General features: G+C 37.5%; 1 protein-coding gene across 2 annotated transcripts; it reads left to right on the plus strand.

Annotated features, from left to right (window-relative positions):
- The first annotated feature begins 1,561 nt into the window (after positions 1-1,561).
- LOC114322060 (putative choline kinase 2) lies at positions 1,562-25,806 on the plus strand. Of its 2 annotated transcripts, none has more exons than XM_028269332.2 (8): positions 1,562-2,210; positions 11,464-11,585; positions 11,731-11,926; positions 12,830-12,947; positions 13,072-13,119; positions 18,218-18,318; positions 19,384-19,507; positions 25,338-25,806. In XM_028269332.2, exons 1-8 carry the CDS (start codon positions 1,809-1,811, stop codon positions 25,343-25,345), a joined length of 1,119 nt encoding a protein of 372 aa, XP_028125133.2. In that variant the 5' UTR covers positions 1,562-1,808; the 3' UTR covers positions 25,346-25,806. The 2 variants fall into 2 exon arrangements, 1 of the variants encoding a protein (XP_028125133.2); XR_014361577.1 differs by having other exon boundaries at positions 1,575-2,210; positions 19,384-19,627; positions 25,338-25,598.
- The last annotated feature ends 484 nt before the right edge of the window (positions 25,807-26,290 follow it).

The following is a 26,290-nucleotide window of genomic DNA, read 5'->3' on the forward strand; positions in this document are numbered from 1 at the left end:
AGAAAATAATCTTTTCTGATAAAAGTTTCTTATTGCACAATTGCAACTGCCACTTAGGGATGATACTTCAAAATTAATTGAGAGTTGAGAGAGACTGAAAGTTTCAGAGAGATTAAAGAATAATGCTATATGTATCAATTAGTGTACGAATTGATGATATGGTATAATTTAAGAAGTTTTTAATATTTATAATTTGTATAATGAGTATGGTTAATAATAATACCATAACTAGTGTTAGTACACTAGTTAGTACACTAATTGATGCATATATCACCACCGGAGATTGAGAGAGTTTAGGAGAGATAGAGAATTATTTGTGAGATTTATTTTGGAAAATGAGAGATATTTATAGTAATTTGAAAGATTGAAGTAAATTTATATATATATATATATATATATATATATATTACCGTTGTATTAAATGGTAATATGACCATTTGAAATTTTATTTATTTTTTAAGTCTACAGAGGTGCTCAGATGCAGAATAATTTGTTGTTGTTGTTGTTGTTTTTTTTTTTTTTTTTTTTTATTCAATGAATGTGAGTGAAGAGTGAGTTGAGTGATGCAAACATAGCATAGGGGTAGGTCGTAAGAGGTGGTAGGGACGGGCAACGGCAATTAAGTTGCAGCATTTTTTTTTTTTTTTTCATTCATTGTAACAGTAACTTGAACTTAATTGTGAGTGAGAGTGATGTGATGTATGAAGGGGACAGGGCAAGGGTAGGCTAGGTAGGGGCATGAGTTTAGAATTATGTATATATATATATATATATTTTTTATTCATTCATTGCGAGAAAATGACCGTTGTGTTGTGTTGTTTTGTTTTGTTTTATGTTATTTTATTTTTAAAATTTTTGTAAGATCAATCTTTTATTTATTTTTATTTTTTATATTTTTTAATCGTTGCAAGTTGTTTTTTATTATTATTTTTTTAAAATTTAATCATTGATAGAAATAGGGCCGGATGGACCAGGCCCCCCACAGAGCCCAAAACGTTTTTGGGCCGGGCCAACGGATCAAGCTAACGAACCGGGCCAATCTTGAAATAGAAGGCCTATTCCCAAGAAATTGGACTCAGGCTGGGGCCAAAATAGATTGGACCCACCCTAAGCCTTCGAGCAGACTTCAGACCACCCAGAGCCTCGGGCCAATTTTACGAATTGGGATCCTCCCCTTCATTTCGGTCCTTCATTCCCTCCTTGCAGAGCCTTCGGGTCCACTTTGAGGCCCAATTTTGATAATCTGAACCGTTCATATTTTTAGATTTATTCAGTATATCATACCTATAAAAAATCAAGTTGATCGAATATCATAAAGTATGTGTTCGGAAAACTGTTTATTAAAAAATAGTTTGTAGTCCCAATTTTCTGAACGCATACTTTCTGATATCCGATCAACTTGATTTTTTACAGGTATAATATACTGAATAAATCTAAAAATATGAACAGTTCGAATTATCAAAATTAGACCTCAAAGTGGACCCGAAGGCCCGTGCAAGGAGGGAATGAAGGAGGGGCTCAAGGAGGGGATCTGAACTCCAATTTTACGGCCTATTGATACAGACAAATTAACTAACAAATCAAAATACGAGGCTTAAAAACGTTTCTCTAAATCGAAAGTTAGCAAATTCCCTTGATTGATCATATTGAGATTTGACTTATTCAAACTCAAATCGATAGGCACCGATTCATTTACTGTTCTTGAACGGCTATGAATCCAAACCAAACTGTACCTTCCAATTGAATTGAAATCAAAATCAAAACACCATCACCTTCATCGATCGATCTGTGCGATTCATTCATTCGGAATGGGTTCTGTAAAAAACGCAAGGAATAATAGCAAAGGAAGTGGAAGTGGAAGTGGAAATAGAAGTGGCAATTGTCTACCAGGAGAGGCGAAGAAGATTCTGAAGTCGCTGGCGTCGAGATGGGGAGATACGATCATGGACGAGGACGATGGTGGTGATGCATTGCAAGTGATCCCACTCAAGGGTGCGATGACAAACGAGGTTTACCAAATAAAATGGCCTACACAACAAGAGTATTGCTCTCGCAAGGTCATAGTCAGGATTTACGGTGAGGGCGTCGAAGTTTTCTTCGACAGGGATGATGAGATCCGTACCTTTGAGTTCATGTCCAAGCAAGGCCAAGGCCCTCTTCTTCTCGGACGGTTCCCCAATGGCCGAGTCGAGGAGTTCATTCACGCTCGGGTCTGTACCCTTCTTTCTTCTCTTCTTTTAATGATTGGGTCATATTAATCGATCTTACAACTTACTGGCCCCGTTTGGTAGGTTTGGTAGGGCGGTGAGAAAATGATTATAATTTATAGTCTAACAACTTATAATTTATAACTATGAACATAAACTAATTTTTGACTTATAAATCAAGTTTTTTCTCTCCCACTCAAAGAATAAGTTGATTTTTTATTTATAAAAAGCTATAAGCTATATTATTAAGCTGAATCAAACGTATAAAAATAGTTTAAATTAAGCTAAAAGCTAAAATAAGTTAGAAATAAACTTTACCAAACAGGGCTATTGTCAAGTATGTTTCATAGACTAACATGTAATGTCAGAATTATGCAATTTTCATGGCAACAACACCAAGACACTAAATAAGTATATATTCAATTTTTTATAGATAGATGTACAAAAAAGTAGATAGATGATGTGATAAAAAAAAATAAAAGGATAAAAAAGTGTGTTAATATCCAACATGCCAAACAAGCTCTTAATGCATAAAATGAGAGTTTTATTGTAAATTTGATTACTTAGAGCATCTCCAATGGCTCTTCACCAAATTTTTCATCTAATTTGATTATAATTTTGAGTAAACGGTTTGATTGGATATGAAGTACTCAAATTATTTCATCAAATTTTCATCATAATCTTTTTAAAAATTCCATTCTTATTCCAAATTTTCTTTTTTTGTCAAATTTGATGGATAAAAAAATCATCTCCAATGCTTCATTTTTTAAAAAATTTCATCAGATTCAAATTTGAGGATGGATTTGATGAGTTCTCAGTTTGATGAAAAGGGTGACTCTTGATTTGATGAACATTTGATGAAAGGATTGAAATGGGTTTTGAGCATTTTTTCTTCAAATTTAAATTTAATGAAAGAAAAGGTAAAGGATTGGAGATGCTTTTAGATATTGTTTGATAATCTAATTCAATACTTAAGACTGAATGTATTAAGTGAAAATCAATCAAGTCTGTTTGATAAGCACAATTAATATCATTTAAAAATTTAGCTAATTTTTAAAATATAAGTTAAAAATTAAGAAAATTGTAAGTGATAGGAAATGTACTTAATGCTGATTGAATTTATAAATACTTGAGCATAAGCATCAATATCTTCCGTTATAACCTTACCACCATCGTTACCCTCATGCCACCATTACAACTACTGCCACTTGTACCACCCCTTGACCACCACCACCACCACCATTACCATAGGCACTCCATTATTTCACTAGCACTACCACACCACCACTATAGTCGCCATTGCCATTACACCACCACTACAACAACTACTATAGCCTTTTACCTCCACAACCATTGCCACCATTGCTATAACCACCACCACGATTACCACCATCATTACACCACCATCGTTGCCACCCTTTTACCTCTTCTATATTACCCCTCCACCATCACCACAACAACTACTATCTCTCTACCACCACCACCATTGCCATTTGCACAATAGCTATTGCTGCCGTAGCTGCCGCAGCTGCCGCCGCCATCACAATATAAAAACTAAAAGATTTAACGTGAAAATAATAAATTTCCAATTTGATATTGTATATATCAAATTACTTGTTTTAGTTTAATACTTAAATTTTTTTCAAACTACTTTTCAACTTAAAAAAATTTAGCATTCAGTTTTGTTAAACACCACCTCAGTGTAGGTTGTTCGATGGTGAGATATCTGGGAAGATGTACTTAGGTACAAAAAGGCACAAAACCATTGAATGTGGAGGAGGAGAGAGCAAAGGCAACCTCAGGAGGGAAGAGAGAGTGGCACTGGAGAGGTTTTTGTTTTGTTGGAGGATAGCAAGGTGATTAGCTGCTTGTTTTCAGACACTGATGCGACCCCTTATATAAGGTGGTCGGACCATGGGGTGCAACTAAGTCTACATAGGTGGCGAGACACTTTTAGGTGCCTTGGAGAATTAGTGCTCTTTCAGGTTGTTGGTGTTGGATGCCCTAGGCTAAGATGTTTGACCATATTTATATGAGGATTGCCACAACAAAGAACTTCATGAGAGTGCAACAAGTGTTGGAAGATTTTAAGCAAAATAACCTGAGAAGGTAGATTGCTGGAAGAGAGGATTTCCTAGATGACCCCCTAAGTGTGACATGCTTGGGTCTCTGTTGAATTTCGAAGAGAGACAAAAAGATCAAAGAGGCTGAATTACTGGACGAGTGGGGGAAGAGATAGAGAGTAACCTTGTAAAGAAACTTTGTTTATGTAATGATCTTTTGTTAAGGAATGAATCCTCATATTTTGGGGTATATTTGCTAGCATGTTTTGCCTTATTATTCCCTCGTATGAATGGATGTTCATAATGTGTTTAGTTAGATGGTGAGGTTACTGCAAGACGGTGGGCACAATGAACCATCAAAGGTGGATAAGGAGAGGAAACAACTAAGAAGGGAAGAGAGTGGCGGTAGGGAGGTTTATGGTTTGCCATAGGAGAGTAGGGTCATTTGCTTGATGTCTTTCTTCATCTTATATAAGGTGGCTAGCATAGTTATCAAAATTTGGATCTAGATCGTGGGATCATATTACATTCTATTCTAAGACGGTGGGCACAATGAACCATCAAAGGTGGATAAGGAGAGGAAACAACTAAGAAGGGAAGAGAGTGGCGGTAGAGAGGTTTATGGTTTGCCAGAGGAGAGTAGGGTCATTTGCTTGATGTCTTTCTTCATCTTATATAAGGTGGCTAGCATAGTTATCAAAATTGGGATATGGATCGTGGGATCGTATTACATTCTATTCTAAATTGCTAAAACGATCCAAATCGTTGTAGGATCAATGTTATAGTAGGATCGTAACTAGAATTGCTTTGTTTGTAATGTTTCGCCTTATTTTTAATATGTATCATTCTAATTTATATTTTTACCTTATTTTTAATAGAAATTAGAATCTTATGATTCTCAATCCGATCCTATGATTTGATCCGTGAGACCCTCGAATCAATCCTAAGTGAGATCCTGATTTTAACAACCTTGGTGGCTAGACCATAGTAGACAACTCAGCCTAAGTCTAGATGGATGGTTTAGCCCCCCTTAGTTATGGAAGTATCCGTGTTAGAATTTCCCATAACCCACTATCACCTCCACTACACCTACTACCACATTACCTTCACCTACTCCACTACACACTCCACTTCACCTACTCTCCACCTACTTCACCCACTTAAACCTACTCCACTAAACCTAACCCACTACACCACTACCATCTCACCTACTCCACTAAACCTAACCCACTACACCACTACCACCTCCACTTCACCTACTCCTTACCTACTACACACTCACCCTCTTCTATATATAGGAATCATGAATCTTGTAATCTATCAATCTTGTAAGACATCAATCAATAATACATAAATTCTTACATGGTATCAGAGCAAGGTTAAGAATTTAATATTTTTTCGCTTCACCGGCGGGCGGCAACCTCGCCTTGGCCGCCCGCCGGACCTCAACCTAGTCCGCTAGAATTGTCTACTACATACCTACCTCCTCATCATATCTTCATAACATCTCATTCTCTCTCGGCATCATAGTAGCCGTGATACTGCTCATACTTCTGGACAGCGGAGAGAACATCGTCTTTCTCGATCTTTCCGCCGACGCCGGTGGCGAGATCCAAGGCTCCGGCTTTCGACATCACTCTCCCCAAATAGTCCATAGCAGCTTCTCCACCGGAAAGATACTCCTAACAGCAGCGAAAAAAAGGTGTTTCCCTCAGCCAAACAAGGCTCAATAGCTGTGGTCCTCATCAAAATACGTGTAATTGCTACTCCTGAACTTGGTTTCCCTATCCTTGCTAACAAGCTTCTCAAATGCTTCCGGGCCATGTTCTTCTATGTACTTCTCAGCAGCAGTTAGAATGTCATCTGGCTTACTGAAGATGTCCTTCTTCCTTGGGACATACTAGACGTTAACAGTCTGCTGTGGGTTAAGAAAGAAAGGCCTCAAATATTATTGATTGATGTCTTACAAGATTGATAGATTACAAGATTCATGATTCCTATATATAGAAGAGGGTGAGTGTGTAGTAGGTAAGGAGTAGGTGAAGTGGAGGTGGTAGTGGTGTAGTGGGTTAGGTTTAGTGGAGTAGGTGAGATGGTAGTGGTGTAGTGGGTTAGGTTTAGTGGAGTAGGTTTAAGTGGGTGAAGTAGGTGGAGAGTAGGTGAAGTGGAGTGTGTAGTGGAGTAGGTGAAGGTAATGTGGTAGTAGGTGTAGTGGAGGTGATAGTGGGTTATGGGAAATTCTAACAGCCCCCCGCAAACTCAAGGAGGAGAGAAACTAACCAACTTGAGTTTGGAGAGAGTAACAAAACAAGAAAATACATAAAAATAAAAAAGGATAGGAGACACTGTATGGTTGTGTCAGACCGTTGGTGAAGACACTGTATGGGGTGTCATAACGTTGTAGAGGACACTGTATGGTGGTGTCAGACCGATGTAGAAGACAGTTTATGGGGTCATGTCGGACCGTTGTAGAAGACAGTTTATGGGGTCATGTCGGACCGTTGTAGAAGACAGTTTATGGGGTCATGTCGGACCGTTGTAGAAGACAGTTTATGGGGTCATGTCGGACCGTTGTAGAAGACAATGTTGTGACAGTTTACGGAGTCTTGCTGGACCCTTGTAGAAACTAACCGGAATCTATGTCGGGACAGTTTACAGAGTCTTGTCGGACCCTTAAAAAAGCTAACCGGTATCAAATGTCGGGACAGTTTACAGAGTCTTGTCGGACACTTGTAAAAACTAACCGGAATCAATGTCGGGACAGTTTACAGAGTCTTGTCGGACTCTTAAAAAGTTGCACCCTCAAAAGGTGTGCCCAATTTTGTCAAAAGGCGTGCCATCAAAAGGCGTGCCCAATTCATCAAAAGGCGTGCCATCAAAAGGCGTGCCATCAAAAGGCGTGTCCACTTTGTCAAAAGATGTGCCATGAAAAGGCGTGCCAGTTTGTCGGGCGGCAAGAGGCGCGCGATACGCGTGGCTGCCTCGGCTATTTAACCAAGACGAAGGCTGAGGCTGAGGCATACCATTCTGAAACCTCTGAAACCAACCCTTCGCTGAAAAAACTCTGCCTCTGCGGAGAGAGAAACTGTGGAACACTTTGTTGCCATTCTGTCACCAACCCTTCCGAACATTACCAGTCTGAAATTGCTATTTCGCTGAAACACTTAGCAACCCAAAAACATGGCCTCTTCTTCCCGTCCAGCTACCCAGAACCTGCTCACGCTCTTTCCAGAACTGAACGAGCCCACAAGAGAAATAACTGGTGCGGTGGCCAGTGAACCTCAACCAAACACCTCTGGTTTTGCTCCATTGAACTTTCCGATGCGGTCGGTGGAGCAAAAAATGGCGGTGCAAACTGATATTGAGGCTAATCAGTATACTCTGAAGTCATGCGTGGAAACCATGACGGCGGTCACAAATTTGTCGAACCGGCTGCAGAGTAGGACAAATGAGGTGCAGCATTTAAATTCCCAGCTGGCTCTGCTCCAACGCATGTATAAGGATGCGCGAGCAGAGATAAGTGTGCTGAAAGCAGAAAATAAGGAGCTGAAGCGGAAGGCCACTGTGATGTTCCGATTTGGAGGTCCGCCGTATGCTGCAGTGGAGGAGTATGGAGGAGTGAACGTGCTCGGCGGCGTAGGAAACACGGAGGCAGCACCGTCAAGGGCCGCCCAGGACGGAGGAAAGAAGAAGAGATCTGTAGCAGAGTAGAGAAGAAAAATCCCACTGTGGGTGTTGGGTGTGTTATGGTGGTTTTTTTTTTTTTTTTTTTTTTTTTTTTTTTTTTTTTTTTTTTTTTTTCTCGTGTAAAATTATGATCGGGGTTGATCCTGACATGAATAAAATAAGTGTGTTTGGCAAACTCGAATGGTAGGTGTGGTAAGGCAGAAAAATCAACTGGAATGACTTTTTTTTTTTTTTTTTTTTTTTGTGAAAATAATAATAATAATAATAATAATAATAATAATAATAATATTAATATGGAAATCATGGAGTGGGCGGTGGTACAAAAATATTGTGTAGAAAAAGAGGGAGATGGTGGAAAAGAGAGGCCACTCATGTTATTAAAATAAATTAAGGAATTAAAAAAAGTGATATTGGTTTTGTTTTCAAAAAGATGGATTAAAATAAATATAAAAAAAGAAAAAGAAAGTGGAGACCATGATGAAAGGTGGGAACAAGTGTGCTGGTGCTGTGTTGTAATGGTCAGAAAGAGAGATAAGAGTATCAGTGGTGCTGCATATGTTTATGAGCATTATTTGAGGCCTTTCTTTCTTAACCCACAGCAGACTGTTAACGTCTAGTATGTCCCAAGGAAGAAGGACATCTTCAGTAAGCCAGATGACATTCTAACTGCTGCTGAGAAGTACATAGAAGAACATGGCCCGGAAGCATTTGAGAAGCTTGTTAGCAAGGATAGGGAAACCAAGTTCAGGAGTAGCAATTACACGTATTTTGATGAGGACCACAGCTATTGAGCCTTGTTTGGCTGAGGGAAACACCTTTTTTTCGCTGCTGTTAGGAGTATCTTTCCGGTGGAGAAGCTGCTATGGACTATTTGGGGAGAGTGATGTCGAAAGCCGGAGCCTTGGATCTCGCCACCGGCGTCGGCGGAATTTCCCATAACCCACTATCACCTCCACTACACCTACTACCACATTACCTTCACCTACTCCACTACACACTCCACTTCACCTACTCTCCACCTACTTCACCCACTTAAACCTACTCCACTAAACCTAACCCACTACACCACTACCATCTCACCTACTCCACTAAACCTAACCCACTACACCACTACCACCTCCACTTCACCTACTCCTTACCTACTACACACTCACCCTCTTCTATATATAGGAATCATGAATCTTGTAATCTATCAATCTTGTAAGACATCAATCAATAATACATAAATTCTTACAATCCGAACCACCACTACCTCTCGTGATCAAACATCGGGGGTTATATCATGTGATCTGCATTGAATCAGTGTGAAGCAAAGGTGTGGGTACGGATACTAGTACGAGTACGATATGAGTACGCTGATACGGCAAGACCTAAAAAGATAGGATACGGATACGGATACGATTGGGTACGTCAATAATTTTTTTATTTTTTATAATTTATAGTTGGAGATTCATTCTATAAATCAAAATTCAATACCAAAATTAATAGGATAAATTACAATACCAAAAGAGAAATCATAGTTCAATAATCCCAATACCAAAACAATGTCTATAAGCTATTTTAATGCCATTGAATAGGAGAAATTACAAAACTAAGTTTCATTCTAAAAGCAAGCTAAGCAAAATTTAAAAACTTAAAGTTTTAGTTTTCATTTCCATCAACTTCATCATTGAATAATACATCTTTCATCTTTGGCACATCAAATAAAATATTTGCAATTTCAAGTAAATAAGAATTCTCTAATAAATTAAATGTATCCCCACCAATATCCCATAGCTTGGTGTACTCCTGATGTACCCAACCACCAAAGAATGTATAAAAAGTATCCGGTACATATTTCGAGTACCCGGTATGTATGCAGCCCTATCGTTACAAGTACCAGTACCCGATAAGTATCCGGTACGAGTACGACAACATTTTTGGAGTACCCATGCTTGATACACGTTGGGAATTGTATTGGAAGGGCTCCAATGTTGGGTAAGGGCAGGCATTGACAAATTAGGTTCAAGGCGAACCTAGGGTAGAAAAAAATAAAAAAAATCCCATGGCCAAGCCTAGCTTGGCTTGACATTGGGCATAAGATTCCTATCCTAAGTATGGCCCTAAAATGATATTACAATCCTTATCCCACCTAACAAACCCATATATTAATACAAAATAAATGTTGCAAAATTAATTAACTTCAACTTTGTAAGTTTCCTTTCTTCACACAAAAAATAAATAAATAAATAAACAAAATAAAATATAAAACAAAAAAAATAACTACAATGTAATAGAGGTTGCACAAAACACCCAGTATTCACTCATTACATCCTAGTTTCAAAGTTTGATGGGTGTATTTTTACTCTTAAATGCATTTTCTTCATTAAAAGAAAATAAACTAAATAAGTTATGTATGTAATTTACACCATGGTTTTAAATTGTGGTATCATTAGAGTAACGGTTGTGGTCACATGTAATGGGTTCGGGAAACACTGGTCATTGTGTAACAGGACTCGAAGCAAGATCATGAATCTTTTTCAAGTATTGGTGAGTGCTAAAGAAAATCATGAATCTTTTTCAAGTATTGGTGAGTGCTAAAGAAAATAGTAAGGCATGTTCCAAGTCTTTTGACCATATTTATCACAATCTGAATATTTCTAGTGCGTTTTCATCAACATTTTGACAATTAAGAAAAATGTTTTCTATAGTTATATTGAAATTAATGTTTGATTTCGAGTCCAAAAAGTGAAGGAGCTCATCTGGTAAAGGAATTTTACTACTAGAATAATTAGAAAAGCTACTAGCACAAGCAATCACAAGCCAACATTTTATGGTGTACAACAATACTAATGGCCAATACATGCACTAATTGCAGGTTGTAGCCAAAAAATCACTACGAGTTGTCAATTCATTCTCTCTACTTTTTTTGCAGGTCTTTTTGTAAAGCCACTAAAAAAACCAATTACCAAATGAGCCCAGTTAAATTGCAAATGCGTAGTATTATTATAGTGTTAATTTTAATCTTGAACAGTCACAATCACAAGTTTATTGAAGTAGAGATTCTCTTTTTACCAAGAAAAAAAGGGTAAACAAAGAAACTCTGGACCTCATATACTAGTTTCTTGTACTGCTAAATAAACAGTGTAATGAGTCCTTGTGACACTTTCAGGTCAAATTTATGTTGAAAGACATTGTGATGCAATGCAACAAACTTTAATAAACTTTGAATTCTAATCATGGCTGTTATTACTCAAATTTCACTTTAAAAAAGAATATAACATCTTTACTTATTTGCTTGTTTGTACTTGTGGATAATGGTTTATAGTTAAGTTTTGTTGTTGCCTCTCATTAAATGAAGCTCTTCTAGTCAAAGAATAGATTGTTTTCTCTTGTTTTGCTCGTTAAACTAATAAACTAATTATGCTTTAAACCAGAAAATATCTTCTTCTTCTTATTCTTCTTTTATTTATTTATTTATTTATTTTTATTTTTTATAACTTAATTTCTTTTTATGTGAATTTCAGACACTATCAGCTTCTGATCTACATGACTCAGATATATCTGCTCTTATAGCAGCCAAAATGAAGGAGTTTCATGATCTTGATATGCCTGGTCCAAAGAAAGTCTTACTGTGGGATAGACTGCGGCATGTTCCCTTATCTTTCTATATCTCCTTTTTTTTTTTTTGTTAATCATGTTATACTGATCAAGGTTGGGATTGTAGTTGTTTCTTGAGCTATTTTTGTTACTGTAGCAGTTAATGTTTAAAGTGTTCTTTTTTCAATGTTCAGTAATTGGCTTAAAGCAGCCAAAAGTATGTCTCCCCCAGAAGAAGCTGAGGCTTTCCGCTTAGATGCCATGGACGAGGAAATATCCATATTGGAAAAGACTCTTTCACACAATAATCAACTAATAGGATTCTGTCACAATGATTTACAATATGGTAACATAATGATCGATGAAACGGCGAAGTCAATAACTATAATTGTAAGTTTCTTCTTGAGTTGAATTTATTCATTTCATGATTTCTCTCGCTGAAATTTTAATTTCAAAGCTCTATGTCATTCATTTCCTCTAAAACCTTCATTGTTAGGCTCTGTGATTAGGTGTTTTTGTAGATAGTCACCAGGAGGTCTCATGTGAAATGCTGACATACAAAACAACTAACTATAAGTCAGTAGACCATTATGAAATGTTGCTGATGGAAAAAAGATCTCTGAGAGTTGTTTCTTGAATTCGGAAGAGAGTACATGGGTTCTCCCAATAACTAAAAAATGCAGCATGCATGAATCTAACTAAAATCCGCAGTTTAATGGTTAATTTTCTGAATGGTTCGAACAATTTTAAACCTATGTTACCATGCTTTGTAATTGTTATTTTCCTGACAATGGTGGCAGTTCAGCTATATTGCTTGCATAATCAATGTATTTAGATCGTTGTGTTCTTTAGTGGATTCATCCAAATTCACATGGTATAGGTATGACTACCTAGTTGAGTGGTTCATAGTATAGTGAAGGTTTGACTGCTAGTAGTTAATTTTCCAATCACTATGGTCAATGAGATATATTGATCAGTAAAATTGATACCAGGATGCAATTTTTGGTCATCTTATTAGACAAGAAACTTATCTTCAGGATCTGGTCTCTCTATTACCTGGGTCATTAATTGAAGAATATGTTGAAAAGTTCGAGAGTATTCCTTTCTTTGTGTTTAGACAGTTCAGCTTTTCACATGTATTTCATTGTTTTTTACCCCAACAGATATACATGTGTGTGTGTGTGTGTGTTTCTTCTTCTTCTTCTTCCTCTTTTTTTTTTTTTTTTTTTTCCCCTTCCCCTCTTTTTAGTTGTTATTCCCCCCACCTCCTCAAGTTTTATGTTCTTTTACCAGGACTATGAGTATGCAAGTTACAACCATGTTGCTTATGATATAGCAAATCACTTTTGTGAGATGGCTGCCAATTATCATACAGAAACACCTCATATTTTGGACTACAGTAAATATCCAGGTGGGTGAATGTTGCAATTTATTTTGTTCTTGTTTCATTCCTTTAATTGCTTCAACTTAAATTTCATTATTATGTGTTGGACTACTGCATACAAAATGATTTCTCTCAACTTAATTGGCTGCAGGTTTGGAGGATCGTCAAAGGTTTATGCGCATTTATCTGAGTTGTTCAGGTAGTAATTGATTTAAACCTCATTTTATCGTTTTTGAGTGAGTTCTTGACAGCTTAATCCTGGTTATGTAGCAGTTACTTTCCACAGGATTGTTAAGTGACACTTTCACACATTAATAGGCCAAGAATGACCAATGAATTGGAAGAATTTTGAGACCTCAGATGTCCGTTGTCGTCTTTTTGGCACAAAACACATCATTAACTGTTGAGGACTGCCGTTATTGGTTAACTTGTCAATACTGTTGCATGATCTGCAACTCATTATAGTTGCCAAAAAAGGTATATTAATTGAAAAAAATAGAAAGGAACCGTAAATCCCATCTTGTAGTGCAATATACACACTAGTTTTGATGAAATGAAGATATAAATATAGTCAGACTTCCGAATTTAAGGAAATGGAAAGGGAAAAGGGGAAAAGTGGCTTTTGTCATAGTTAGAATGTAAAATGGGGAAATTTAGGGTTGGGGTTAGAGAGGAAGATAGAGCGAAGAGAGGAGAGAAAGAGATTGTGAATATGTGGTTTAGAGTTCTTGAATTAACTCTACACCAGCAAAATATAGTTATATAAACCCAGGCATTATAATATGACCATAGTACCCTCAACTTAACTAAATAATAACATAAGAACATATATAACTATTCTAACACTTTCCCTCAAGCTGGAGCGTAGAGATCAAATATGCCCAGCTTGAAAGATAAGCGACGAAACATTGATTGAGCCAAAGGTTTAGTGAGAATATTAACCAATTGATCCACAGAACTAATATAAGGAGTTACAAGTTGCTTGCGCAGTAAGAGACCTCAAATAAAATGACAAAGTTCAATAGTAGTAGCAACATGAGAGTCTAAGCTATGCCATATCCACCCCATAACACATGAACCCTCACTACACCAATCATCATAAGTAGTATGATCAGTAGCAGGAGGTAGTTTGGTAAGACAATGTAACTTCTTCTTGCCACGTAAAAAAATTTAATTGCATGAGCCCAAGCCATATAGTTTAAACCATTCAATTGTTTGGTAGTAATAGATTTAGGCATCTCATCATCCTTAATCACAATCATAGGTGGTTTTGCCTCAGCCTTAGTCTTAGTCTTAGCCATGATACTCACGCAAGTCGCACACCAAAGAAATACAGAACCAACAAAAATACCAGCAAAACACGGTAACCAGCACCCATAACAATCAGGAAAGGCAAGAAAACAACTCAAAACCAATAGCCCATCAAAAAACAGAGTCAGAGAAGAGGAAACAAGGCTGCTGAACCAAACCAAGGCACAAATCAGACCTAAAATTCAACCCAACACCAACAAATCAACAAACTAAGATCAAATACACCATTCTAGGGTAATTTCGGCGCCTATAGGGTGGATCCCAATAAGTAGAAACGGCAGAAACCAAGCCCAACTGCAGATTCAAAGAGTTACAACAAGAAATTCGAAAAGCATTCAAAAATAGAAAACTCACATCAGAGGTAATCAAAAAATTCCACAAAAAATACCATCATACTCAGGAGAGAATTTCGAGCCTAGGGTGAAATTTCAGGTTGTACAGTTGCTGACATCATGCTGACATCATCGTGGGGATAATGACGTTAGCACGTCTTTGTCACCTCAGGTCAATCTCCAGAGTCTATATGGAGTGCTCTCATACCAAATTAGAATGTAAAATGGAGAAATTTAGGGTTAGGGTTAGAAAGGAAGAAAGAAAAGAGGAGAGAGGAGAGAGATTGTGAACACGCGGTTTAGAGTTCTTGAATAACTCCAAAACACCAGCAAAATATATTTATATAAACCTTGACATTACAATATGACCATAGTACCCTCAACTTAACTAAATAATAACATAAGAACATATATAATTATTCTAACAGTTATCATTTTAGGGTTAGCATCTTTAATTATATTGTTCTCTTGTAATCTCTTTGATTTAATACAATACTATACTTTTTCTGTTAAAATGTACCAAAACCTACCACTACACCTACTCCACCCACTTCACCTACTCCTCACCTACTCCTCACCTACTACACACTCACCCTCTCCTATATATAGGAATCATTGTAACCATAACATATATCAATCAATAATACATACAATTTATCTCTATCAATATATTTTTCATGGTATCAGAGCTATAAGATTTAGGCCTATACTCCTTTCTTTCCGGCGGGCAGCCGGCCGGCAACCTTGCCTTCGCTGCCCGCGGGAGTTTTTCAACACATATCACAAACACATACCTTGACTCCGCTGCCACAAATTCCATAACCGAACCTCCTCTTCCATCACGGTTACATTGCAACACCGTATATGAGATCTGCCCTGTGTGCTCAACCAACCAGCTTGCGCGACCTACGCACCTCGTGTCTGTCGCCTCCAGCCTGGCCATTATTTCCAGCCACAACTCCGCGACTGAGCCACCCCCACCTGCAACCTCACTCGCCTCGGCTGCTTCTCTCTTTCTCTGTCAATGTTCAACCATACTCAGGTAGTCCCGCCAATTTCGCAGCCTACACGGCTGTTCTCAACCCCCATGATCGGATCATGGGCCTGGATTTGCCTTCTGGTGGTCATTTGACTCATGGGTATTGCACCTCTGGTGGGAAGAAGATCTCTGCCACCTCGATTTACTTCGAGAGTTTGCCTTACAAGGTGGATTCAAGTACTGGGTATATTGATTATGATAGGTTGGCAGAGAAAGCAATGGATTTTAGACCCAAATTGATCATTTGTGGTGGGAGGTTTAGCTCTCTCAACCTGCTCTCTCTCCCTCTCGGAAAACACTACTGCACTCAACGCATTTCTCTCTCTCTCACTTTCCCACCCAGGGCACATGCTTTTGTCCTTAATATCTTATTATTCTTATTATTCTTATTCTTCCACCGACAACACACACATGACCCTTTTCTCTGCAAGCTTCCCTTTCCCGTAATGCTTTACAGTGCACGCTTTGTATGCACACCAAACCAAAAAAAAATATATATATATATATATATATATTTATTATAATATATTTCCCCCCATATATTTCCACCATCCTCTAGAATAATAATTCTTCATCATTATCTATTCATCATCCCCATGCTCATCATTTCATCACCATCCCCTTATTTATTTATTTATTTATTTTTTTCGATTCCCTTTTCAACAAAAAAAAAAAAAAAAAAAAAAATTCCAAATTTGCACAACAACCCATATTTTATTTCTCTCAGGGATCCACCCCGATCACAATTTTACACACAAAAAAAAAAAAAAAAAAAACAACCACATCCACATCTACAGTAGGATTTTTCCCTTCTCTACTCTGCCGCCGGTTTTTTCTTCTTGCCTCCGTCCTGGGCGGCCCTTGCCGGTGTTGCCTCCGTATTTCCCACTCCACTGGGCATGATCACTACTCCCTGCTCCTCCACTACAGCATATGGCGGACCTCCAAAACGGAACATCACGGTGGCCTTCCGCTTCAGCTCCTTATTTTCCGCCTTTAGCACACTTATCTCTGCTCGCGCATCCTTATACATGCATTGGAGCAGAGCCAGCTGGGAGTTTAACTGCTGCACCTCATTTGCCCTACTCTGCAGCCGGTTCGACAAGTTTGTAACCGCAGTCATGGTTTCCACACATGACTTCAATGTATACTGATTGGCTTCCACATCCGACTGCACTGCCATTTTTTGCTCCACCGACCGCATTGGAAAGTTCAACGGAGCAAACTCCGGGGCGCTTGGTTGAGGTTCCAGTGCCACCGCACCAGTTATCTCTCTTGTTGACTCGTTGAGGTCGGAAAAGAGGGTGAGCAGACCGCGGGAAGACGAAGCCATTTTCTGGGTTACAAAGTGTTCCAAAGTTTCTCTCTCCGAAGAGGCAGAGTTTTTTCAGAGACGGGTTGGTTTCAGCGGTTTCAGACTGGTATGCACAGCCTCCGCCTCACCCTTGGTTTAAATAGCCAGGGCCGATCCGCGCATCGCGCGCCACTTGCCGACAGATGACAACACGGGCGCGCAAGCCAAGGCGCTCACGTGCCTCGCCAACATGTCCGGCACATCTTTTTATGACTTGGGCTCGCCTTTTGATGGCTCGACGCTTTCTGTCGGGCACGCCTTTTGATGAAGTGGGCGCGCCTTTTGAGGGCGCGACTTTTGAGGGCTCACTATATACATCCATATATATATATATTTGGGCAGCCTATATACACCATCATACAGTGTATTTTTTAAGGGTCCGACAAGACTCTGTAAACTGTCCCGACATTGATTCCGGTTAGCTCCTTCAAGGGTCCGACAAGACTCTGTAAACTGTCCCGACATTGATTCCGGTTAGCTCCTTCATGGGTCCGACAAGACTCTGTAAACTGTCCCGACATTGATTCCGGTTAGTTTCTACAAGGGTCCAGCAAGACTCCGTAAACTATCACAACAACTGTCACAACATTGTCTGCTACAACGGTCCGACATGACCCCATAAACTGTCTTCTACATCGGTCTGACACAATCATCCAGTGTCTTCTACATCGGTCTGTCACAGCATTGTCTGCTACAACGACGGTCCGACATGACCCCCATAAACTGTCTTCTACATCGGTCCGACACGAGCCAGTGTCTTCTACATCGGTCTACCATAACCATACAGTCTTCTACAACGGTCTGACACGACCATACAGTGTCTCCTATCCTTTTTTATTTTATGTATTCGTCTATTTTCTTGTTTTGTTAGTCTCTCCAAACTCAAGTTGGTTAGTTCCTATCCCCCTTGAGTTTGCGGGGGGCTGTTAAAATGTACCAAAACCTACCACTACACCTACTCCACCCACTTCACCTACTCTCCACCTACTCCTCACCTACTACACACTCACCCTCTCCTATATATAGGAATCATTGTAACCATAACATATATCAATCAATAATACATACAATTTATCTCTATCAATATACTCCTCACCTACTACACACTCACCCTCTCCTATATATAGGAATCATTGTAACCATAACATATATCAATCAATAATACATACAATTTATCTCTATCAATATATTTTTCATTTTCTCTCTTGCCCAAGTTTTCAGCTTTGTTGTTTTCCTCTAAACCTTTGAGGTTTTCATGCAGGTAACCAACCTAGTGATACGAAAATTAGGCAGCTAATTGAAGATGTTGAGAAGTATACTCTTGCAAACCATCTGCATTGGGGCTTATGGGGAATAATATCGGTATTATATGCCTCCTCATTTAGTTTACATTTTTGGAACTTTTTCGATTATGGCACATCTCTTTCAATTCTTGTATATCTAAACCTAAGGTTTGTTGTTCTAATGGGCTTCGATATTCTCCTTCTACTTCAGCAAGTTTTGAACAATGGGTGTTCTGATGACAAGAAGTAGAGTAGTTAGGAATTTTCTTGGTTGGTAGGAATCCATCTTTGGTAAAGGATGGTGGTGATGAGATGACAATTTCAAAAGAGAGGAATGAGAAGTTGGAGGAGGGAGATGGGGTAGATTTGGCTGCAGTAGTTGATGGTGAGCAAGGGATTAAGGGTTGTGGGGATGTTGTGTGAAAGTTGATGTTGTGTTTATTGTACTGCATCATATATGCTCTCCTAAAGACATCAATATAAAAATTGTTGAAACTTTGAAATTGACAAAAATTTCCACTAAAACAAAGAAAATAAATTATTCGTCAAACTAGTTTAGTTGACATAGCAAAAACATGTTTGCAGTACACAGTGAGCTGCAATTGGTTCTCCAACTGCTTTCTGTTCTGGGAAATTATTCGTCAAACTAGTTTTTCGATATATCTACTCCATTATGGTCCTGTCAAATGCAAAAGGAGGAAACCAATCCTAGCATCAAAATTAACAAAAACCAAAATAAACAGTGGAGAATTTTCTCTTGCTTTCCACATAAAGGGCATCAGTGGGGACCAATTTCCTTCTTTTTCCTTATTCTATCTCACTGGTATTATGTTATGATATCAAATCTCTATCCTCTAATTTGTGGGCATTTAAACCTTGCCTTTGACGTTTAATGCCATTTGCAAGAGACCAAATGATCAATTGGAAATACTGGAAACTATTCATAAATGTGAGTTGACCATTCAACTTTTAGTTTCAATCTAGGGTGGTTGTTATCCTGATTCTCATGAAAAGCTTGGGTCTTGGCCTTGTCCACGCAACTGCATTCATGGATAGAAGAGTACGATAATATCCTAGGGAAACATCTATTTACTTGTATTATATATTAACTTCCTAACATATTGCCTCTAAATTTTTACGCCAGGAACATGTTAATGAAATTGACTTCGACTACATGGAGTATGCAAGGCAGAGGCTTCAACAGTACTGGTTAAGAAAGCCTGAGCTATTGGGTTCTTTCGGAGCTACCCCGGGTGGTGTGGCTGATGGTACACTTCTATCCACCTAACTTTATTGTTTGGATATGGTTATATATGTGTCTGCAGAGTATTAAAAGTACAATGCAGTTGCTGGTATTAAAGTTTGACTTGTTGAGATTATGTTGGCAGGTTTTATTTTGAACTTCAATATTTGTTTAGAAACATTGTCATATGTTGGTGATTAAATTAGAAATGATCATCTTAATTATTTAACTTTATTTCTCTCAAGCAACAAGGATTTATCTTTGTAGCAGCTTTCCTTTATATAACATTTTTCATTTTTTCAAATTTTGGTGTTTCAACGTAACTCATGAATACTAAACATATGTTCATGTTTAACCAATGAAATACTGTTTTTAACTTGTTAGTGTGAATTATCATAGGATAAGTTTTTCCCTAGGCAATGAAGTACAATGTAGGACATGTCACACATCTTGAAAGAGGTTATTTCATATTTGGTTAAAATCCTGTGTAAAACAGTCAGAAAAATTAAATGATCATGTTGTAAATCTTACAAGATCCCAATGTGAACAGTTTTAGTTAGATCAGGACACTCATGCACATGAATTTTAGAAGTTGAGCTGCAAGCTTAGCTGCTATAAATTTAGTGTTGAGGATCCTGAGGTCCTGTGTTGTGGTCAGAAAGTAAATTTCGAACATTGGCATATGTAGTGGTATTGTATGAAATATTCAAAGGTACAAGAGCTAGTGTCTCTGCAGAAGGATCAAAGTGTAGCTAGGAAATACCTATGAAGTCTTTTTAGGAAAACATAATAAAGTATTAGAAACCACAACCTTTAAACCTGCATCCATAGCTTGGTGTGAAATTTTAAACTCCATGCCTGTCTTTTTTCTGTTGAATTAGTAGAACTTTTTCTTGTCGCCTTGAATTGTCGAAGATGTGGTTCTGTAGGCTACTTCTGCACATTCATATATTCTTGTGCTATTCAATAATAACAAGGTCCAAAAAATTGAACAATGCCTCTAATCCTTTTTCTTTTCCGCGGGTGCTGCATGGATATGCCTCATGATGGGTGGTCCCCATATTCCTATTTTTCATCAATGCAAAATATCACCAATCTCATTTTCATGTTGCACCTATCCTTCTACATCCTCCATAACCATGAAAGTTTTTCTCTAATGTTGAACTGATGTAGGACCAGTATGAAGAACACTTGTATTACATGGTACACAAGGCTTGCTGTAGGGAAATATCAGTGGGTGTTTATATGACTAATTATAGTCAATTACTTGTTGCTATAGATCAACAAAGTTATGGGGCTTAAAGGGTTTGTAGGAGTGTGAGAAGGGGATGTGATAAAGGGAAAGTTTGGAGGTTGTGAAGAGTTCTCATAAATTCTAAAAAGAGGTTGGTTTGGATTATTTTGAAGGGTTAAATTGTGAAGTACAGGTTGGGCTTGTGGTTTTTAGGGTAAAAGGGGTTAGCAAGACCTGGTTTTGGGTTGTAAGGCATAATAAAAGGGTCAATTACATGGAGACCCTCTGAACTATTGCGAAGAATCACTTGGACCCCCTGAACTAAAAAAATAAAAGTACAATTAGGCCCCTTAGCTATCAAAATGTATCACATACACCCCCTCCATCCTTCAGCCGTGAGTTACTTGTGAGATTGAAGGTCATGGGCAAATATTTTGGTTATTTTAATGTATCCTTTACCAAGGGGTTAATTACACGGAGACCCCTTGGACTATCATCAAGTATCACTTTACGCCTTAAACTATCATGAAGTATCTGTCTGCACCTCTGAACTATTAAAGTGTACAATTAGACCCTTCAACTATCAAAACGTCACACACCCTCCGTTGCTGTTAATGGAAACAGTGGAATGACTAAATTGCTCCATCTTTTTTATATCTCGCACACCCGTTATCTCTGTCATTTTATTGTATGATGGTTGTATTATATTATTGTACTAGGGTTTGTAATGGTTTGTATTATTGTCCTATGGATTGTACTGTGGCAGACACACCCACATAATTCCCATGTGTCCATAATTAATGTGCTGCTCATATATCCGTCATTATTGTAATAGGTCCAGGAGCTCTCCCCCCTGTCTATATAGGAAGCTTCCTCCTCTAGTGTAAGCAGGCCTTAGCCACTCTTGTAATAAACTTGTTCGTTCTTGTGTGCTTAACGTTCCCCTCGATGATTGTACCTCCTCTCTGGTTGTCTCTTTTTCTTTTAGGGTTTGATATTCTCCAATCCTTTGGTAAAGTATTCTGGCTTTCAAAACTGAAGTTCAAAAACTATTTTCTCCCCTGGACTACCCAACCAAATTTTTTCTCTTGATGTTCTTTCAACCCTTCGAGAAACCATTATGTAAACATCTTGTGTTGAATCTCATTTCCAGTTTCTTATCAAATGTTCCCATCCTCTTTGGAAAAACTTCTTCATTTCTCTTTCTTTTAAGAAAAATGAAGACATTAATCTTACTATGGCCGCCTATCATGGAATGAATCTTGATCACTACCAGTTGGCCTTACAAGAACTTCCTTAGTTTTTTCAAAGATAATACCAATGTGGTACAGATCAACAAGGTAACCATAATAGTAGGCATGCTTACATACAGAAATGAAACATGAAGGATAGATTAAACTTGAGAACAGTAAGAAAAGGGTAAATAGGGTAATAAGAGAATTTTTCTATAGGTCCATTGTTTAAGCCTGGTAAGATAGTAGGGTTTAGGATTGAAGCTACAACACCAGTATCAAAGAAGGCAATTATAGGGATGGGCTTCTAATATTTGCCAAGAGAAATCTGGATTTAATTCTTGGGTTGGAGTAGAAAGGAAGTTTGAGCAAAGGGATCCAGGGAATGGAGTCAATGGAGGTCATCATAGTGGGGTAGGTCGGGAATAGAATCATCAGAGTCAGAGAAGTCACTTGATTCAATTTCTACATCAGTGTCTCACATTGAATGAACTTTTGATGATTGCAAAGCTTATCCAGAGCTGCCAAAACATTTTGATAAAGCCCACCAAGGGATGTACTTGATAGTTGCTTCCCTTGATCCTTTTGCTCAACCTTCTACAAGAGTGACTAAGGCCTACTTACTCCTCTGCTCAACCTTCTACAAGAGTGACTAAGGCCTACTTACACCGGAGGAGGAGGCTCCCTTACATAGACAAGGGGGAGAGCTCCAGAACACATTACAATACTGACAGACACATGTGCAACACATTAATAATGAACACATGGGCAGCACATACCATGTCTTCCATAGGACAATAGTACAAACCATTACAAACCCTAATACAGTAATACAATCAATAATAAGACGAACTTACAACTATTGTACAAGTATAAGGCAAAGGATTGGAAAAGAATGGAGAATGTGATGTGTGAAGAGGAGTTTGGGCTGAATTTTCATCTACTTCCTCAACAATAGGATGTGGTTAGAGCCTGTTTCTTCGTTCATCATATGGATGAAGGGAACACATGAAATGGTATTACACAGTATCGGATGCTGATACTTCATATTTAGATTCAAGATGTAAGGGAACCAAAAAGCATTGGAACAAGAAATGGTATTGCTTCAAGAAGTATTGTCAAAAAAGAAAGTCTGATAGATGCTACCAAGGTTGTTAAAATCGGGATCCTACATTGGATCGTTGGAGTTGTTTATAGGATCGGATCGTAGAATTGGATCGAGGATCGTAAGATCCTACCGAAAAAGAAAAATTACATAATAATTTAATTTAAATAAATATTTCTTATAAAGTATACACAAAATGAACCTATATTTTATTAAAAAGAAGTGAAAATATTGTGAAAAATATAATACTCCATGTAAAATGTACATATAATATTATGCAATAGAAAACTCGATGGTAAAAGTTCTGTATTTTATCAAAAAAGAAGGTGAAGAAGAAGAAGAATTCTATAACAAAATACTTTACAATGTACAATAATGCATAAAAAGTGAAGAAAAAATATTTAACAAAATTGGATATGAAAATAGATTAAGAAAGAACTCAAAAGAGTAGCTTAGTCGAATGATAAGGTTTGTCGTTAGCATCCCTAGTGGAGCGGATTCGAGTCACAAAAATAATTTCTCCAGAAATTGGGATAAAGTTACAATCATCTTACCCTTCTTAGACTCCGCTAAAGCTAAGTTTGTTTTTTCGACTATTTAATTTTCTTAAATTACCGCAATATTTGAATGTTTGTTTCCTAGTTTGTTTTTCTTAGTCTATTTGATTCAATACAACTTAATTTTTATTATTTATTTTGACAACATAAATTGATATTTAGACAACAAATATAAAATTTACAACAAAATATGTCATACAATACAAAACAAGGCTTGTAAATTGGATCGGATAGGATCGGATTCGGATCGGGATTCCACGATCCTATAAGATCCCACTACCAAGATCAAAAGATCCTACCTATAAGGAGTTTTTTACACGATCCGGATCGATTGCACTCAAATGGATCGTAAGATCGTAGGATCGTAAGATCTGGATCGGGATTCTGATAACCATATCTGCAAGAAGAAATGTCACCAGAAATCCAAGACAAAGTAGTTAAGTCTTTGTCCCAAATTCAAAATCATGATGACACTCTTCAATGGAGGACTACGAGCAGGATGGAAGGAATCTCAATCACGGACTGCAACAGAGAGAGGGAAGAGAGGAAAAGAAAACAGCGTCTAGTGGGACGGCGACTGGTGACGGTGTTTGGCCGCAAAAAAGAGGTGACACAATGCCATTGAGTCATCACAGCACGAAGGAGGCCTGACACCGACGGAAGATGATGGAGACGAACTGCAATGGCAATGCTAGGGATTTGGTAATGTGGTCTCTGTCTTCTTCTTCTTCTTCTTCATCTTCTTTTTTCTTTTTTTTCCCTCATGTCAGACGATTAATTTTTTTGGGGTTTTGATGGGGGAAAGTAGAAAGGGAGGATCAAGGATTGAGCTTTGATACCAAATTAATGTGGAAAAGGTAGGAGAAGAAGAGGAAACACTCAAAAAAAATGGCCACAACCTAAATCTCTCAACAATGATATAACCAAGACTGAATATTACAAAGCCAAAAACTTAATATATGTGGGCCAAAACCTTTAACAAATTAGGAAAACGAATCCTAGTAATATTTTTGGAAACATAATAAAAAAATAATTTAACAAATGATTGTTTAACACCTAACTAAAAATTAATAATAAAAAATAATTTCATTTATTGAACTAAAAAGTCTTTGAACCTACCCACGGTATCTGGCAATGAGCTTCCAACCAGTCAAGGGGTGCACCATCAATTACACATGAGGATGCAAGAATTGGGCTGGGTTCTATTTTATTATTCTTTTTGGGTACATTGGAGGTCCTAGCCTAAGAAAGGAGTCATCATGCCTGTATTGCAAGACTTGAACCCTTAACCTCATAGTGAGGTGTAGGAGTTTTGGCCAACTTTGCTAGCTTCAGTCGGTTGTTTTTTTATTTTTTAGTTACTTATTTCAGTTTTTCAGTAGTAACTTGATCATTTTTTTTTTATGTATTTGTTCCTTGTATAGAGCACAGACCAATTAAGAAAGACTTTTGCTTTTACCGAGAAAAGCAAACTGTTACCTATGGTACCATGAAAAATAAGTTTAGTCATGGTCAACTTAACGTTTCTTCTTTTCTTTTCTTTTTTCAATAGGAATATTTCTTTTTAGATTTAGTGGACTGTATTTATTGTCATCTAAATTAGTGAGATTAATCAGAATTGATGCATTTTAAATTGGTAGCTTGCTTGAAGGTGCAGTAGTTTAGCCCCTAAAGCATGCATTTTTTAAATTTCAGCTCAAGTGAATATGATGAGTGTTGTTGTGCAGGCAGTTAAGAAGGTACAGGACACTGTTGAAGCCATTACGTATGCTCTAGATGAATATTTGTGACATTTGCTAGCTTAGAAGGAATGACCATCGGTTTGTTGAGATCGTTGGAACTCGACTTCCATAGATGTATGTAAAAAAATGAAGAATGGTATTTCTCAGGTGTTGTAGTACAGGGATAAAATGTCGCGAAAAGTGAGGGTTAAACATCGATGTAATTGTCATTTTCTTGTGTATAAATTTGCAGGAGTCTTCGTGGAATGGCTTGATATTATCGTCTTGATACTTCTGAGAAATTTAATGTATATCAGAATTGTGTTCTTAGTGATTTGTGTCCATGCATCGAGGGACTTGATAAATCCTAGGATTTGGAAATTCTTTTGACTTTAATTCTTGTGATTTATATGGAAAATTTTGAATGTTTCTTTTGGGATCAATGAAGTATATGATGGGATCCCTTATTGGAAAATATTTTTCTTTTACAATTTTTATGCAATTTTTTACCAAATGATGTGGTTGTGTCATTTTTATTATTAAATATTATAAATGAATAAGTATCAATGTAGTCATGTTCTGTATATAAATTATAGGGAAAAGTGCACTAAAATTAAGAGAGATGTGAGTCAGAATGTGTTCAATGCAATGGGAAATTGTAGGCATGCGACAACTTTCATTTGTTCTGACTTGTATCTCTCGATGAAAATGCAATTATTTTGAATTATTACTTGAATGTAATTTCTTCTAAATTTTATGTACTTTTTCATAGTTGATTAACAATATAAATACAATTAAATAGATAAATGAGCTTTTAACTCCACCCAATTACAATTCAAATAGCCAACTAGAATATCAATAAGCACAGAATGAAAGTCGCCTAACTAACAATTGCCATTCAGCTAAATAATTATTACTTGTAAACAGAAAACACAAAGAATGAGAGGATTCCTATGAAA

This window comes from Camellia sinensis, chromosome 2, assembly GCF_055761805.1.
Source record: "Camellia sinensis isolate YWXY chromosome 2, ASM5576180v1, whole genome shotgun sequence".
In the NCBI taxonomy this organism is placed as follows: domain Eukaryota; kingdom Viridiplantae; phylum Streptophyta; class Magnoliopsida; order Ericales; family Theaceae; genus Camellia; species Camellia sinensis.